This window comes from Cydia strobilella, chromosome Z (assembly GCF_947568885.1).
Source record: "Cydia strobilella chromosome Z, ilCydStro3.1, whole genome shotgun sequence".
Lineage (NCBI taxonomy): Eukaryota > Metazoa > Arthropoda > Insecta > Lepidoptera > Tortricidae > Cydia > Cydia strobilella.
Window position 1 is genome coordinate 27,750,053 of NC_086068.1, and position 18,995 is coordinate 27,769,047.

Genomic DNA, 18,995 nt, shown 5'->3' on the forward strand with positions numbered 1-18,995 from the left:
ATATTATTTATTACTAGCTTTTACCCGCGACTTCGACTTCGTCTGCGTGGAGTTAGTAAGACTCCGCTGTCTGTCTGTCTGTGCGTCTGTCACAAATATTGGTTACGTGAGTATTACGCTGCGTCTTACGTAGGCGAACACTCGCGAACGCGAAGCGAAGCGTCGCAACGAGATCGCCCACGTAGGACACTTCTATAGGTATCAAAGATTTATTCACCCCGCACCGCGCCGCGCCGCTTCGCGTTCGCGTGTTGTTCGCCTACGTAGTACGCTGCGTTACACTGGCAGACCTTACAGTAACGATTTTCCCTTGAACTTGAATGATATTGTTAATTCCGCACTAAACACTACGTTCAGCGATGACTTACATTGCATTAATCACAGAAACTCATTTCATACAAAAACACTCATAGTTGCAATTTAAGTTGAATTATTTTGATACAACTAAATTTTAAGTGAATATACTGAAAATAGCGGGCGCCGGTTTTACTTTTTTATTTCTCATTTGTGACGTTTTCAACCAAAAGGTACCACATTGTCGGTTGTCGATAAGGTTGATTCTTAATTGAAGCTATATGGAAATACCGTCTTATAGACAACCGACAATAAGTATCCTTTTAGTTGAAAATGGCACATATAATATCCGTTAACGATAGCCAACTTGGCAATGATAGTTTCATTCCGCCAATAATTAAAAAAAAATGATTTAGTGAAATATCGTATTACAGTTGGTCAAACCAAATTGTCAGTAAATAAGACCAAAAAAGAACTATACTCATCCTTTTCTATTGGGCGCTAGTACAGTCAGCTGCAGAGAAAAGGCACCCCCCCTGCATACAAAGTTCTGTAAATTAGTATGGACGTGGGGTAGGGGTACCTTTTCTCTGCAGCTGACTACTACCTACTACTACTACTACTACTAACTGTATGTACTAGTGTAAGACAAAGATAGTATGATTCTCTCTGTCTATGTCTGAAATGACAGTCCTTTAACAAACATAACATTTTATTTATATAATAAAAAATAAATATTTAATTTATATCGTGTAATATTTTTTGACGTAATAAACTTGTAATGGCGAAATAAAAAATATATAAAGTTTTTGGACATCCAAACTCTTTGGTGTGGACGTATGGATTACGGTCAGAAATAATTTTTAAAAAGTTGGAAAAGTAAAAAGCATTACCTGAGAACATAGGCATGGTGAGCTCGGGGTGCAACTGTGCCAGCTGCCGTGAGAGGTACAACTGGGAGCGGCAATAGGTGGTGCACAGAAGCGCGTCCAGGGTCCCTCGCCCCTTCTCCGATCCTGCTGGCAAAGCATGTAAGTATTTACTAATTCGTCCAATTGTTACGCTTAAATATATGACATCTTGAAGAGTTTGCTTTGAATGTAATGTCAAAGATTATAACGACTTTATATACAGGGTGGCTAAATAATAAATTCCCGGGAGGTTTTGGGATTATACAGAGCAACTTTTACTATGGGACTAACCACAAAATCGCGAAAAAAAATTACCCTCTCATAGAAACTGGACCAGCCACAATGTATGAACCAGCCAAATTTTTTGGTCCCATAGTAAAAGTTGCACAGTATAATCCCAAACGCTCCGTGGCAACGGGAATGCGCTTATTTTTTAGCCACCGTGTATATCTAGGCTAAATGTGATAGTCCACGTCGAAAGGTACCTTATGGCGGTCGGCGCTTACGTAGCGTACTTATATTCCGCATTAGTATTGGGGCGCCGCTAATAATGGGGTAAGCGCCGACCGCCATGAGGTACCATTCGACGTGGACTGTCACAAATTGATGGAGAAAATTGATTAGAAGTAATTCGGAATAAAAGCGTTTCGAAAGAACATTTGTGTATACGAAGTACTCGTTATAATCGATTCGGTGAAATATGTATTTATGGTATGGTGAGGAAAACCAAATGAATATCGTTCTAAAAGAGTGCGGTAGGTAGTTGGTTATGGTACTACCGTAAACTGAGCGCCATTTACACGGTGCGAGAACTTGCATGTACCTAATATTCGATACATTGCTAACTATAAAGTACAATGAATTCAGTCGATTTACCGCGCCACATCGCTTTTAACGTCAGTTTTAACCGGCCACACGCAGTAGCACTACCTGAATAACATTAATCTAAGCTCAAAAATTATTACTCAAAACAAAGTATTTCATACGCGTAATCTTAAAAATCTCGTTTGAGATCTTTAAAATAATAATCGACATCTCGAACAAGATTGCATAAATCGAGATTTCCTGCCAACAAGATCGTATATCGAAAATTCGGTCGAGATCGCGCGAGACCGAGATAGTATAAAGTAACCGCAATGTAACGAAAATAGCATGAAGGTTCTTGATCCGTATGAAAGCCCTAACAGTGTATTACACATTATGGCTCCTCTACACTATGGCCCAGCGCTGGACCAGCCAGATAGCCATGCAATGGTTAAGCGCACCCACCATGGAATGGGCCAAGTGTAGATGCGTACGCACCATCGCTGGCTCACTACCTTTGATGTGCGGGCGAAAAACCGACACCGTGGACATCCCATCGCCATCCCGCCGCGCCATAAGCCATCGACACCACTACTCTCTCTACACGCTGGCTCATCTTAGTGGGCCAGTATGATAGCCCATCGTGTAGAAGAGCCATTAGGCCATTACACACAATGTCCGTCATCCATTCGGCATATAGCCACGATTTAAATTGTGTAAGGGAGTTTCTAGAAAATAGTGCCATATAGCCAATTTGCGTTAGTAGTTAAGATAATTTTTAAGAAAAAAAAACCGACTTCAATGGGGGATGCCGCTGAAAGTTCACTTATTGTTGATGGTGCACTACTCTTAGCTTCCAGACAATGAAATGAAAAAGACAGCATCTTTTTCCTAATTATGTAGAAAAGGAGGTAAAACCACCCACTTTTCTTGTAGCATTTCGTTTTTGTAAGGGTCGCAGTTCTAACCTAACCTAACCTACTTTTCTGATAGCATTTCGTTTCTGTAAGTGTCACAGCTCTAACCTAACCTAACCTACTTTTCTGATAGCAGTTCTGTTCTGTGAGAATCGCAATTCAAAACCCACCCACCCACCTAACCCACTTTTCTAGTAGCATTTCCGGGTCCGAGTCTGGGTCCGGATACGAGTCCGGGTCCGTGTCCGGCTGTCCGGGTCCAAGTTTGGGTCAGAGTTTGGTCCGGGTCCGGGTTCGAGTTGGGGTCCATGTCCAGACCCGGGTCCGGGTCCGAGTCCGGGTCCAAGTTTGGGTCTGGGTCCATAAGGAAGAGAACAAATCGCCAAACGTGAACTATGTGTCATTGAAGAGTTCCATTCTGATCATCATCAGCAGTTCCACTTCATCAAATGTCACTTTTTTTAAATGTAAATGCTGGATTTGTTGATGAAAATACAAAAATCACTATATGTATGCCTTTCACATTTGAGGAGTTCCCTCGGTTCCTCGTGGGTCTCATCATCAGAACTCGAACTCGACAAAAATATGTCTTAAAACTTAAGTTGCTTAACAAACATAAAGAAGAGGACAAATCGCCAAACGTAAACTATGCGTCATTAAAGAGTTCCATTCTGATCATCATCAGCAGTTCCACTTCATCAAATGTCACTTTTTTAAATGGAAACGCTGGATTTGTTGATTAAAATACAAAAATCACTCTATGTATGCCTTTCACATTTGAGGAGTTCTCTCGATTCCTCATGAATCCCATCATCAGAACTCGAGCTTGACAAATATGTTTGTTGAAAACCTAACTTGCTTAACAAACATACCGAAGAGGACAAATCGCCAAACGTGAACTATGCGTCATTGAAGAGTTCCGTTCTGATCATCATCAGCAGTTCCACTTCATCAAATGTCACTTTTTTAAATGTAAGTGCTTGATTTGTTGATTAAAATACTAAAATCACTATATGTATGCCTTTAACATTTGAAGAGTTCCCTCGATTCCTCATGGATCCCATCATCAGAACTGCTTTTTGACAAAAACGGGACCAATCTGTATGTATATACTTACAATCAAAAAAAGAATTTTTAAAATCGGTCCAGAAATGACGGAGTTATGGAGTAACAAACATTTAAAAAAAAACCTTTAAAATCTTGAAGTCGGTTAAAAAGTTAATCACTGTCAGTTTTGTGACATCTTTATTCATGAAATCTTTATGGTAGGTAAACATCATTTTGCCTTTATTTAACCAACTTCAAGATTTCTAAAGGAGGAGGTTCTCAATTAGCATTCATTTTTTTAACCCCCTAATCTTTATTTTATTTTCTGAAAATATAGGTTCATTTAGGATACCAATTTGAATAATTTAGTAATTCATGGCTCTGTTGAATATTTATAATTTATTGAAAATATGAGATACGACCTCGTAAATTACATGTCGTGGCTATTGATAAAGCACAAGCAACAACAAGCATTAAAAAATATGTAGTTGTCATTGTCAATCATGAATCTACAGGATCCTACCTTCTATGTTATCAATTGATTGTAATTGTCATCTGTCATTAATGTCATTAATGTTAGTATAACGCGTTTCTACAAATAATATCGTCGTATTATTTGAATCCCTAAATCAATAATCTCAAAATACGCTAAGTTTGTGAAAGCTGATTCCACAAATCTGCCTTAAGTTATATAACTTAGTTTTATTGGATGTATATAATGTACAAATTTCTAGAGAAGGCGGAGAATGTAAAGTTGTAACAAGAATAGTGCCTGGGCTTGGGCATAGATTTAATAACAAACTATACAATTATTTTCTGGTTCAACAAGAGTAGAACCTACATCAACTGAATGCTACTAAACAAAGCCCTCATTGTCAACCTCACGTGCAGAACATTTTGAACATATAATGTATACACTTTTTTGGGAAACAGGTTTTTCCTAAATTAATAAAAAAAGTAAAAAATAAGACGTTTTATTTTTCACAACTCTTTATTAACTTTAGTTTTGTCCGCCATGATCGTGATATCAGCAGCTTGAACCTTGAACTGCAACTTGTAGGTACCTGGAAATTAGAAATTATCTTTTCAGTTTCATGTTGTATTTTGAGTATGAATAATGTATTCATCCATGTATTCTTGTATATATATTATTTATTGCTTACAAGATGGTTATAAGTTACATATATGTATGTCTGTTTGTTGAATTTAACTTCAAAGCAGTAAAACGGAGCTAGTAGGGGATAGGCTGTGTTAAACGGTTTGTCTTTAGATATTCTGGCCACATCATCACAGAAAATAAATAGGTAATAGTGACCCGACCACCAAAATGGACTTTTAAATATTCATAGTAAAATAATATTAATTTTATACTTACTCGACGTGATCCTCACAGCAATATTGTGTGTAACACTTGAAGTATTCTATTCCACATTTACTTCACGACAACACCGTCTTTCACGTAGGTCTTCGCGGACTCTAAATTTTGTGAATCATTCCCACAAGTGGAAACAAGGTTTTTGATATGTTAAGCAATCAAAATCTACTGTTTAGGTATTAAAATTATAAATCACATCTTAAGAAACTAGCGGTTTAACTGAAGTTTTTAATTATGATAATTGATGACAATGACAACTTTGACATTACGTGAGTGACGGATTTATTATGGTTCGATAACTTTTATTATACGATTACTTTATTATATTCAGCCTCACGAGAAGGTCAATCTAAGGTCATCAGTATATTTGTTGAAATATCTTCAATCCTTGATTATTATATCGCAGCAAATGTCGGAAACTGTTTAAAAACCTCATATCTCGAAATGGTTTTCGAAATAGAACATTAAGACAGCATCTTTTGCCCAACTTTTTCATTTCATTGTCTGGAGTGCACCATCAACAATAAGTAACCTTTCAACGGCATTCCCCATTGTGGGAAGATTTGCTGACTATGGATGAGGTCTTGGTGGCTCAGTTGGCAGAGCGCTGGAGTATCGATCCAGAGGCCGTGAGTTCAAGTCTCACCCAAGGCAGTAACTTTCCCCATTGAAGTCGGTTTTTTTTTCTTAAAAATAATTTTATTTACATATTGCTTATAGTTTATGAAATACATACCAGAACCAAGCCTAATTATCGTCACAAAACTGACAGTGATTAACTTTTCCTAACAACTCACGCTAATTGGGTACCTACACTTTTTTCTGAAAACCCGTAAAATATATTTAATCAGCTATTAAATTACTTTACCGTCACTGGAAGCTTTATAATTGAGAGAGCATATCTGTTTCCGTCGAATTATCACCAGTCTAGTGCTTTATTTGACTTGTTTCCGGCAACAGTGGCGACACCTGGCGGACCGCGCCATTTTTACACCAGGTAAAAGATGTCCGGTGAACTGTTTGTCATTGGCATTCAGTTTCCCGTCGAAACAACAAGTCCGCAGCGAGTCAGGCTCACTGACCCTGCGGCCATTACAATTTAATTAAAAAAAAAAATGAAATGAAATTGTTACGTGTGATTCCTTAAATCAATACGTTATATTAATTAAAGTGAATTTAAGTGTAAAAAGTGACCACGTCACGTAAGTACCTTGATTTCTAATATTAGTAAAATGAATGTGGTCATATATTTTAACAGTTTTTCTGTTCGGACCACTACCTACATTTTAAATTATTGTGCCAAATAATTAACCAGTTTTCTATAGTGTTTTATTTGCAGATCTTTCTATCCGATTATACTTTTTGTGAAAAAATTTACAATCGCTTGCATTTTTGACGAACGCTGTGAGTCAAGACGCAAATTTAAATTTGCCGTTCACTTTGATATTGAAACGAAATTAAAGGAACCTTCGGTCCCAAGACTCCAGTATTTTATTTAAAATGCTTCTTGACGTTCAACGCTTGGGAAGCGCAGCATGGTATGAGGGTAGATACTCTGATATACAAAAATTTTACAATCATACTCCAGGTTTCATAGACCTGGAAACAAACGAAGAGGTAAACATGTATGATACTTTACGCCGTCTAGCTTATGCTGATAGAATCATATGCAGCTATTACCTACTCCATTTTGAAACAAAAACAGGCGATTCAAGATAGATTTCGTAGTCTTTTATCGTGGGCTAAAAGTATGAAATTTTTCTTATGAATTAAATACTAGTTGATGAGCTCGATTTACAAAAGATTTCCTCTGATCTTCTGCAATTAGTTTGTGGTTACCGCGCCGAAGCTATTGAAATACGCAGAGAGGCCATTACAAGCCAAATTAAAAAGCCACTTGTCAAGGCATTAGTAAACAAAATCCCCTCTTGCACAACTAACATTTTTGATGCTGATTCTTTTACATCACCTCTTGAAAAGGCAGGAGGAGTTTGAAACATGTTTGGCCTCTTAAACATAATGATATTACCAAGGCAAATCAGCCTAACAGCCGCCCCTCGCGGGGGCAAGGCATACAAAAACCTACAATTCCATCGCGTGGAATTCAGTGCAATGCGAGCTCAGGGTACTTTTCCTCGCAAAATACGCATATGCAAACCTGTACCGACGCACCCTCGCGGGGTGTATGTCATTGGCAAAATTGTCAACAACCAAATTACCCTTGGGTCAACCTTCAAAAAACCACCTTGCTTACCACACAAGTGGAAGAGCGTAGTTTCAAAATTGAGGCTCGCGGCCCGGTCGTGGAGGTAAGTACTAGAGGATGAGGAAATTCCAGTAGAGGTTACAAAGGCAACCAGAAACGGCAGAAACCATGACTCGGAACCGTTTCAAGTAGGCCGGTAGCGCACTTCCTCATACAGTGGAAGAAAATGGGAGCACCAGTATTTCTGGTGCTCCCAGTGTCTCATTTGCTATTGCATTAAAGTTAATACGAGGGTATCGCATACCATTCCTTGCATAACCACTTCTGGTGTATCCCAATTTAAAATCAGGCCCCTTTCATCACACTCCTGTGTCAAAAGAAAATTTCTTCAATTGTGCACTAGAATTAATATTTATTTATTTGCATTGCTATTTTAAGAAATGGATAGTGATCAGTGAATGGGTGAGCTTCGCAAGCATATTGCAGTTGGCAATGTCAACACTCGTTGCCAAGATAATAATTGTTTTAAAAACAAACGTTGCCTCAAAACTTGCTTTCCCTGATAACGAGTCAATCCTGTCAGAGGTTAGTGGTGAATTATATAAATAAATAAATATTTGGGGACAATCTTACACAGATTGACCTAGCACCAAACTAAGCAAAGCTTGTACTATAAGTACTAGGCGACGATATATATACATATATAGAAATATACATACTTATATACATAGAAAACACCCATGATTCAGGATTCTCAGGAACAAATATCTGTGTTCATCATACAAATAAATACCCTTGCCGGGATTCGAACCCGGGACCATCGGCTTCATAGGCAGGGTCACTACCCACTGCAGACCGATCGTCAATATATAGTTAATGATGTCAATGATGCTCCGTGCCCAAAATGAAGGCTCAAGGCATTCTAAGTGTAGCACTAACCGTCACCAAGCTTCATTTCTCCTCTTTTCCTTTTATCGGACGGATCAGCTCGACCAATTTTCAACTTGAAAGCGCTAAACGGTTTATATACTGGTCGAACCGTTTCACCACATAAACATGCATCGGATACCCGACTTCCTCAACCAAATGACGGGGTGTGCAGGTATATGCCATAATAATCATAATATACTTCCACGTACAAGTCTCACGTTTCACGCACGTACGCCAAGTGTATTTTCTATACTGACAAAATTGACAAAAACGTTGTCAATACTGACAAATTGGGTAGCGCAGACCTTGCGGCAACAATGGAATGTCAGAATTGTAGTTTACCTAGACGATTTTCTGATTGTCCATCAAAATTCCATACTACTAGATCATGTCAAAATCTTTATTCGAACCCTCATAAGTATCGATGGTAAGTAAATTTCACCCTGCCAGACCCATCGAACACATCGTTCCTAATACCGCAAAGTGTGTCGAGCGATTAAATTGGTGGGTATAAAGTTGACAGGCGTCAACAACTCTACATCACCCTCCCCACCAATTTTCTAAAACCGATGTCCGGGTCGCAGTTGAACGACCTAGCTCTTTCGGGAGCTTCGGAACCTTCATTGCAATCAGAAAGAAATGTTAGCTATCCTTCATGTTCTTCAAGGTTACGCTCACCTGTTGCATCACAGTTTGATGCCTATACAATGCGACAACAGGACGGCCGTAACCCGTCTAATGAAAGAAGGGGGATCGAAATCGTTAGCCCTGGTAAACATAACCCATCGGACTTTAGATCTTCTAGATCAAAATCAAATACACTTTTGCATACATTATCTACCCGGGAAGTACAATTGTCAAGCCGATCAATTATCGCGTCGTCACCTACCGCCGGAATGGCATTTACTACCGGCTTGCGTGGATACAGTTTTTGCGAAGTGGGAAATACCGGTGGTGGATCTATTCGCCTCGGCAACAGCCCACATGGTACACAATATTATGTATCCCGAGACCTGAAAGACCCTCAAGCGATGTACCACGCATTCAATATTCCGTGGAACTATCCACTCGCGTGGGTATTCCCACCACCTTTTCTGATGCCCATAGTCACTTGAACCAATCGACCGGGATATTTCTGGTAATGATGCCTTGCTAGGGAAAAAATGTTCTGGCGGGCAGATCTCAAAGCCCGAGCGCTAGCAAGGCCGCTTACTCTGAGACACCTGCGGAAGAATCTCAATCTCATCGACACGTCGACAGGGTTACCACCTCCCTAAGTCGAGGAAATGATTCTCGAGGTTTGGAAGTATACTCCGTATAAGTATACTCTGAGGCGCTAGTCATGGAGCTCAGATCAATTATCATTGCTTAACAATTCTTGCAGAAAAATGACTTTAAGAACTTACAAAAAAGCTTGAGCTTGGCAACGTTGGATTTCTTTGGCATGTACAAATATATATATAAACTAGCACAATTTTTATCGGATTTACATCAAATAAATAAATTATCAGTATAATACCATACTTTTACACAAGTCAGTCGTTTCTACATTGTGTAACACTGAAACATCAAGTTGTTTGAGTTCACATGTTCTGATAAAACATATTCTTAAGTCGATTTCCTTAACGTGTCCTAAAACGACTAAACCCCCATTTTGGGATGTTGATTAACTGATAATTCTTTAACAATGCTTTCCAAATAATGCGTCATACTGCCACTTTACTACTTCTTTGCTCTGGTAGGCGCATACATAATTTAACCTTGCTTACGATTGACCATGACAACGGTATAAGATCAGATAAATGTATCATTTTTTGGCCACAGTTTGGCTCAAAAATAGACTAGTAATTACAGGCAGTCAGGTTGGAAACTATTAGCAAATACGAGTAACAGTATGCTAAATCTCCCTTTTTTGGATAGAAAGAACCATATCACTTGTAAATGACAGACGTAATGCTGCTAAATAAATCATTTAATTTGTTCATGACAAGTGTCAAGAATCGGCCGCAGCCAGCCTCACGGACGATCATTGCTAATTAGATAAAAACTTTGTTTAAAGAAGCGAACATAGCAGCTGCCCAAGGTAGTATTAGATCAGCTGCAGCTTCAAAAAAGTTGGTGGGAAAATCATTCCCTTGATGACATTATGGCTCGTGGAAACTGGCAATCAGCTAACACATTTCCAGCGATTTTGCAGGAGACAGGTAGCAAGAACAAGTATTTCTTCTACAAATTTCACACAATTGTTTAATTCTGTATAGGTATTACGATCATTGATTTATATAATATAGTAATAGTAAAGTCAATTTGATTTCTCAGGCACTGTGCCTGGTTGCAATCATTGTACCTGATCGTTCAGGCAAGATTATACAATTAAAATAAGTACATAAATAAATTATAATAAGGAATAACTATAAATCATTACATTTGAACTACTAAGTGTAAAATTATCTGTTCGAAGAATAAAATAATTGAAATCGATATTTCAGTATCATATATTTCAGTCATCATAAATTCAGATACTAATCAATCACATTGGCGCTATAATACATTAGAATTAATCTAATAAGGGGCGACACCAGGCGATAACAAAAAGGTCTCAATTATAAAGCTTCCAGTGACGGTAAAGTAATTTAATAGCAGCGTTTTACCTGAAATAAAACGCATATTAAAATACTTACCTCACTGGAAGCTTTCATTTAATTTCTGCCTGGTGAAATTGAGCCAATGACAAACAGTTCACCGGACATCTTTTACCTGGTGTAAAAATGGCGCGGTCCGCCAGGTGTCGCCACTGTTGCCGGAAACAAGAGTCAAATAAAGCACTAGACTGGTGATAATTCGACGGAAACAGATATGCTCTCTCAATTATAAAGCTTCCAGTGAGGTAAGTATTTTAATATGCGTTTTATTTCAGGTAAAACGCTGCTATTACTTAAATCATTCATATAAACTTTTTATTAAAATAAATATTTAACTTATAACCTTCTTGTTTCATATGACTTAGTGACATGATAAAAAAACCATTAGATCCGTAGGAATTTTGTTGATTTTACTCCCGCTAAACCTGCGTGTGTGATAAAAACTATATTTTTGAGGAAAGTTGTAATGTTACTTTAGTAGTCGATTATTTTTTAATAGGCTTAGTTCTTTTTCGGTTAAAGCGTAAAAGCGGTGGGATGCGAAATATACGAATGGAAATGTAAGACAGCGGCGGCCACTGACTGAACACGCCGCGACAGTCGCCGCCAGAGAGGCGCGGCGCGAGCACGCCGCGCCATGTCCGACCTCTCGCCGCGGTTCGAGGGCGCCGATTTGTTCAACTACTCTACTCCCGCGGATTCTAATTATTCCACCTACGTAAATGAAACATTCTTTGATTTCATCGCGCATCAAGTTGCATCCGCCTTGAATGTTTACTACACACCCTTACTAGTATCTTTAGGGACAATCGGAAATTTGGTTTCAGTATATGTTTTCTACAGTAGTAAGTTGAGATTGCAGTCCACAAGCCAATATTTGTCAGCCTTGGCTATCTCGGATACGGTATTCTTATTCCAGCTAATGATGCCATGGCTCGGTGCCGTTAAACTTACCGGTCTGTTTTACACGCAAGGCTTCTGCCAGATATTTATTTACTTTTCTTATGTAACATGTGACCTGAGCGCATGGCTGGTGGTAGCATTCACAGTGGAGCGGTTCGTGGCGGTGCTGTACCCACTGCGCCGCAATGCCATCTGCACCGTGGCGCGAGCTCGCCACATCATCAGCACAATAGTTGCATCGGCGCTGCTCCTGAACGTACCTGTTCTCAGATTCGCAGCGCCGGTTAACAACGACTGCAGTATAGACGTACAATACCTTGTTCATGCAGCCAGATTTAATTTGTTGGATACAGCTGTATCGTTCACGGTGCCGCTCGGAGTGATAATAGTTTTGAATGTTTGGATAATGGTCGGAGTGTACCGGCTAGAGCGCACTCGACACCACCTCATGAAAACGGAACAGCCAGGGCCCGCGGCGGGCCAGCGCACGCGACCTTCGCGGCTGCAGCAATGCCCGCGTTCCCAGCAACGAGTCACAAGGATGTTGCTCATTGTCTCTTCAGTTTTCGTCGTACTTAACATGCCTGCCTACACCATGCGCGTTGTAGCTTATGCATACAACATGGTAAGCATTTTCAAACATTGGTTTTTGAAATAATTAGCATTTTAAGTTCAAGTGCTTTTCTTACACGGCAACGCGCAATGCAAAGATTATATGTTGTTGGCAAAGCGATTGTTACTTAATTACAGGTGTTAGAACATATCAGTTAAATGCGTCTGTTAGAGAAAAATAACACTTGTATAACCAGTAAACCTCTGTTTATTCTGCCGAAAAATAAATTTTTGTTCAAGTACAGGGCTTGACATTTCCGGATGATTTTATATAGGTAACGTATGCGGAATGAAAAAGTTTCATCCAATGCAAGACTTTTAACGGCAGCTACTAAGGTGGTGCTTTAAGGCCATCGCTGCCGACAACACAATTGTTAGCATGTTTTTTAGTTCCCATTTTATATTCCATAGGAATTTTTTTTAGGAAACTTCGTATGCTCGAATGTTTCACATTCTCGTAGGTTATATTATACCATTGGTGTTAAAATGATAAATTTGATCCATTTATTATAACAAATAGAAATTACATTAATTATTGTAAATTAAACTTATGCTAATACAAAATATAACTTAAAACTAAAACTAAAAACTAAATATAAAAGACTTCCCCCTAATCACCCCCTTCCGGCATGGTCGCAAGAATGCTAGCAGCGTTGCCCCTCTGCACCGCCAGGCTTAGCCTCTGGGCAAAGAAAGCGCCAGCCCTATGATCACCTGAGATGCCTATCAGCCTAACCGACACTTCTTTGACAAAATCCTTGGTGTCAGACGACCACGGGCCCATCGTTTCCATTGCAAGCGCCAAAACTCATACTCATTAGTCAAGGACGCGTATTTGCGGCGCTTGACAGTCTGGGCCTGGTCCGAGGCAGTCGCAGACTTCCGAGCCGACCCTTCCACGTAGGACAGAGCCAGCGTATCCACGCAGGTGGTGTCCCACGCCAAAGGGCGACCCAAGCTCCAGGGCACGAGAGTGCAGCCATCAGGTCTCTTGCCGTTAGCTGCGCAAAGACCTGACATTGAACTTGGTGTTCTCAAAATAGTAGTTATCTTGCCACGAAATTCCATTTTAAGTTGACAATTATGATTCGTCACCCATAAATCCCATTATTTTGTTTTTTGTCCCACTGTTGTTTTTTTTTTGCAGGTTTGACCTAATGTCGTAGTTGACGTACCCACATTTTTAAAGTATTCTTTTTTATTTTCGGAGACTGTGAGCTTAACTATTCTTAAACGTTTGCCGATGCCCATATCTTCAAGATATTTTTAAATGAGGATTGTATCGCAGGCGTGAACGGTTATTTTGCAGACCTCGACAAATCGTATTTTTGGAGGGGATAATAAGTTGGGGCCTTGAAGATTATGTTGAGAAATAAATGTAATTTGTATAAAAAAAATTTTTTGACATTAAAAAAAAAACTTATCAAACGGCCCTCGTATGAGCAAAAAACTGAAAAAAGGTACCTTCAAACTTCAAAGATACACATATTTTATACGGGGTATGATATTGCCCTGCATACCTAATAGTTTTGTTCCAACACGTTTGGGATCCTGGTTGTGGCACCTGATACTTATTAAATATTACCGAATACTTTTTATAGGCACGAGCAATGTAATAAATGGCAAGAAAATGACAATACTCAAATTTTAGAAGTATCTACGCAATTTACCACATCAAAGAAGCGATCAATACCTTTAAATGATTAGTACGAACAGTGCGTGAAAAACGGAAACATTTAAAGTGCAGTGAGTTCAAGTCCTCCGAACGCAGCTCGCTGAGCACTGAGCGGACGACCGTGGGACGTTCGCGGATGTTTAATTATTTTTGACACAAATAAGTAGTCAATGAGTTCGTTCATAAATAATATTACGCATTTTAGACGCAATTTCCATGTTAATAGCTTTTGTGGAAAAATAGTTACAAATTTTTAATGGTGCGTTTTTACTATGATCGTGTTTTTTTTCTATCGAGCGAAAGTTAAGAGCCCATCAACGTGCTCATTAGCGGCATGCTAAATAATTGTGATTATTTAAATTTAAAGATAGATATTTAAAAAAGGGGGTTGCTACGTACTGTATTTAAATTTAAGTACCTTTTGAATACATTATCAGTTTTTACGTTGCTGGCATTCGTCAATCTATGCGTCCGAAGTTAAAACGGCCGTTTTTGTTTTGAGTTCATAAATCGACGAATCCAGCAAACATAAAAACTAGTTTGATGAATTCAAAGGTTGAATACAAAATACAGTACGCAGCGACCCCTTTTTAAATATGTATCGTTAAATTTAAATAATCACAATTATTTAGCAGTGGCGCTCAAGCACGTTAATGGGCTCTTAATCAGGTTTCGAATCGATGAAGTTATTAGAGATGACCTCAAGATGCTATTCATTATTTTGACAAGCATGCTCTAAAAGCGCCACGGTTTTTCAAAAACTCTGCTGGTTTCAAACCCACGGCACCTTAAGTTTAAATAATTGTTTTGCAGATAACACCTTATCATCCTTGTTCCTTATGTAGGGTTGTGTAAATATCTGTAATTAAAGTTCTCTTCTTCCTCGCGTTATCCCGGCATTTTGCCACGAACTGCTAACAACTAATCCCAAGAACTGACGTAGGCACTAGTTTTTACGAAAGCGACTGCCATCAGACCTTCCAACCCAGTGGGGAAACTAGGCCTTAATAGGATTATAGTCCGGTTTCCTCACGATGTTTTCCTTCACCGAAAAGCAAATGGTAAATATCGAACGATGTCGATAAATATCTGTAATTAAAGTTATACACATAACAAGGAGCAGAAAGTTAGCCAGTTGGTTATAAAAGTGGAACTTTCCATTTTATCTAATGTGTCAAAGGGTTGGCAGTCATTACACTTTCCTTCCTTCCTTATTAAAACGATAACGGAGGATCAAACTTTGCGAGTGAAATTCAGTGTGAGAAGTAGTTACCAGAATACAGAATTCAAAACAGAACACAATAACAGAATGAAGAAACTTTACATAAACTAGTATAATACTGTAATAGTTTTAGTCATTTTAAATGTTTACCTTTGTTCGAATAATCAAGATAGAAAAGTTTAACCATACACAATCAAAATTTACTTTGTACGTTGCATTGTTTGCACAAAAAGTCAAACAAACAAAACAAACAACGAAACGAAACGAATTTTTGTGAGAAGCTAATAAAATTTTCTTAATGTTAACAAATTTTATAAAAACTTCTTTATAAATGAAATAAAACTATGAAAACGGATTATATCGCGTATATTGAATTTATAATACATCCCGACGTTTCGAACTCTTTACAGCGTTCGTGGTCAACGGGTGACTGAGGAAAAATTACAAAATGCAAAAATACCCACATACTAAAATAATGAACAATCATAGACTACAAACTTTAAGGCTGGTTGTACATGCAAAATCGGTTCATAAGGCTAGTTATACACTATAATTATTTTTCAAGTAAAGATATATATATATATACGCGATAAAAAACTATGCCGGCTCCAACCCTACACCACGGACCCGAGAAGATTTAATTCCCTCCTAAATTGTAGGAGGGTATCCCAATATGGGACCGGCAACAAACTCGGCGGGACACATCTTTTCAAAACATCAGAATGTCCAGCATCATCCAACACTACGGTCTCACAGTCTATGTCTCGCTTGCTCCTTTATCAGGTGGACTACAGGATCCCAAGCTGGTGGTAGAGAAAAGCCATCTTCCCTATTAAAGTTTGGATATTTCTTAATCTCAATGGCCTCGCGCAGCATTCTGGGTATGTAACGCTTCTCCTTGGCAAGAACCAGAGGCTTATCAAACTTGATTGAGTGATTGGCTTTATCCATGACATGCTCACAGACAGCAGACCTAGGTCGACGGTGCTTGACATCAGCTATGTGTTCCTTCACCCGAGTGGAAATGCTCCGTTTCGTCTGCCCGACATATGATAGGCCACACTCACAGTCCAGCCTGTACACTCCTGCAGTCTGTAGAGGGGTATTGCATTTTACAGGCCTCAGGAATTGTGACATCTTCACCATCATCATCATCATCATCATCATCATCATCTTTGTAAAATGCAATACCCCTCTACAGACTGCAGGAGTGTACAGGCTGGACTGTGAGTGTGGCCTATCATATGTCGGGCAGACGAAACGGAGCATTTCCACTCGGGTGAAGGAACACATAGCTGATGTCAAGCACCGTCGACCTAGGTCTGCTGTCTGTGAGCATGTCATGGATAAAGCCAATCACTCAATCAAGTTTGATAAGCCTCTGGTTCTTGCCAAGGAGAAGCGTTACATACCCAGAATGCTGCGCGAGGCCATTGAGATTAAGAAATATCCAAACTTTAATAGGGAAGATGGCTTTTCTCTACCACCAGCTTGGGATCCTGTAGTCCACCTGATAAAGGAGCAAGCGAGACATAGACTGTGAGACCGTAGTGTTGGATGATGCTGGACATTCTGATGTTTTGAAAAGATGTGTCCCGCCGAGTTTGTTGCCGGTCCCATATTGGGATACCCTCCTACAATTTAGGAGGGAATTAAATCTTCTCGGGTCCGTGGTGTAGGGTTGGAGCCGGCATAGTTTTTTATCGCGTATATATATATATATCTTTACTTGAAAAATAATTATAGTGTATAACTAGCCTTATGAACCGATTTTGCATGTACAACCAGCCTTAAAGTTTGTAGTCTATGATTGTTCATTATTTTAGTATGTGGGTATTTTTGCATTTTGTAATTTTTCCTCAGTCACCCGTTGACCACGAACGCTGTAAAGAGTTCGAAACGTCGGGATGTATTATAAATTCAATATACGTGATATAATCCGTTTTCATAGTTTTATTTCATGAGTAACTATCGCGGTAACCGAAGACAATATTAACTTCTTTATAAACTTAAACTTCGGTTTCGTCAACGTTTAAACAAACATTATACCCTTAAGAGGACTTCTACTCGGTAATTTCGAGAGTAAATTTATAGTATTATGGGTACATACAATTTTTTTTTTTCGAATTCAATTTATAAATTATGATTCCACTCCAAAATATCGTCTTCATGTTTTTTATGTAATGTTCTTTCATTTAGTACACGATAATTAGGACTATTCTTTGCATAATCCAAACTGTGCGGCGTATCCTGACGGAGGGGTTCTTTAGGTGAGCATGCCTTATTAAAATTTAATTGTGCTGTATTTTTTCTTTTTCTTTGTGTGTCTTCTTTAGTTAATTTCGAATTATAAGTTTACTAATAGCTTTGGCGTGGAAATGTAGGAATCGTGCAATAGTGCTAACCACCAATTGTTTTTGTTAATATGTAGCTACTGGGAGAATGAGAACCTGTAATTGGCTTTTTGTATCATATTTATAAAACCTATAGACATGTTAACAGCTGTTGGATCTCCGAATAATAATAAATAAATAATTTTCAGTGACATATAGGGCATGATATGGCTTACATATATTCCCAAGAACATTCAATTTGAACTTGTAGTTTAAGAATTATTGCACGTCAAAGTTCCTTACCTTTGTCACTGACACACTCACTCACTCACCGATCATCATAATTCATCGTACTTCTAGCCAACCCGCAAGCTTCAAATTTTAAACATAAGTAGTTTTTAGCTTTACAAGCCCAAAAATATTGGAATATCAGTCACGTTTTAAAGATTTAGGAACTGAATAAGTAAGTTTGTAGTCCCATATAAAAATATGCTATTACAAAGTTACTTTTGCAGTTCCAACAAATAATAGTGGTAGAAGAGCCGGCAGTAAAGTTTCGAACCAACTTGATACCGCGATGAAGTGCACAATGGTTTCCCATAAAAGTGATGCTAAGTCCGAATTTGATAGTCTGCCACGGCGGAACTTGCCGAAAGTACAAAAAAGATAGCCACTTCCGATGCGAAAAAAAAGGGGGGGGGGGGGGGTCATTTAACCCATCTGATATTGAAATAATAGCTATGGCATCAGTTAGAAATTTACTGGTAGATACAGAAAAGCGAAATCTGCCAGTATGATTCCTGCCGGAAGTGCTTGGCAGACGTTCTCAAAGGTGACCATCGGGACGCCTAAATTAACCCATCTGATACCAGCATGAAACCAATTCCAGTCGGTAGATATGAACCTTCACTTCAGGAATATATAAGTCTGCCAGGGCGTTTTCTGCCGAAACACCTTGACATACGAGATTATGTAAGCAACATCCGTGGAACCCGTATTTTGGAATTGTACAGATTACAGACATTTTAATTATTGCAGACTTATGATTTATTACCTAATGCTTATATTTGTATATTTTTATGTCATTAATAACATATATTTCAAATTTATTAATATACACAATA

At 38.7% G+C, this 18,995-nt stretch overlaps 2 protein-coding genes across 3 annotated transcripts in view; one reads left to right on the forward strand and one right to left on the reverse strand.

Annotated features, from left to right (window-relative positions):
* The window catches only part of LOC134754145 (protein furry), a 351,985-nt gene that overhangs the window by 142,701 nt on the left and 190,289 nt on the right, over nucleotides 1-18,995 (reverse strand). Inside the window, exon 25 of one of the 2 annotated variants that reach the window (XM_063690243.1) lies at nucleotides 1,188-1,310. In XM_063690243.1, coding sequence (XP_063546313.1) covers nucleotides 1,188-1,310 — 123 coding nt within the window. Of the gene's footprint in view, nucleotides 1-1,187; nucleotides 1,314-18,995 lie in introns of both variants that reach the window. The other variant, XM_063690242.1, reaches the window with a different exon arrangement.
* On the forward strand, nucleotides 11,682-12,707 carry LOC134754394 (thyrotropin-releasing hormone receptor-like). The gene has a single exon (XM_063690698.1). It carries the CDS (start codon nucleotides 11,764-11,766, stop codon nucleotides 12,685-12,687), a length of 924 nt encoding a protein of 307 aa, XP_063546768.1. The 5' UTR covers nucleotides 11,682-11,763; the 3' UTR covers nucleotides 12,688-12,707.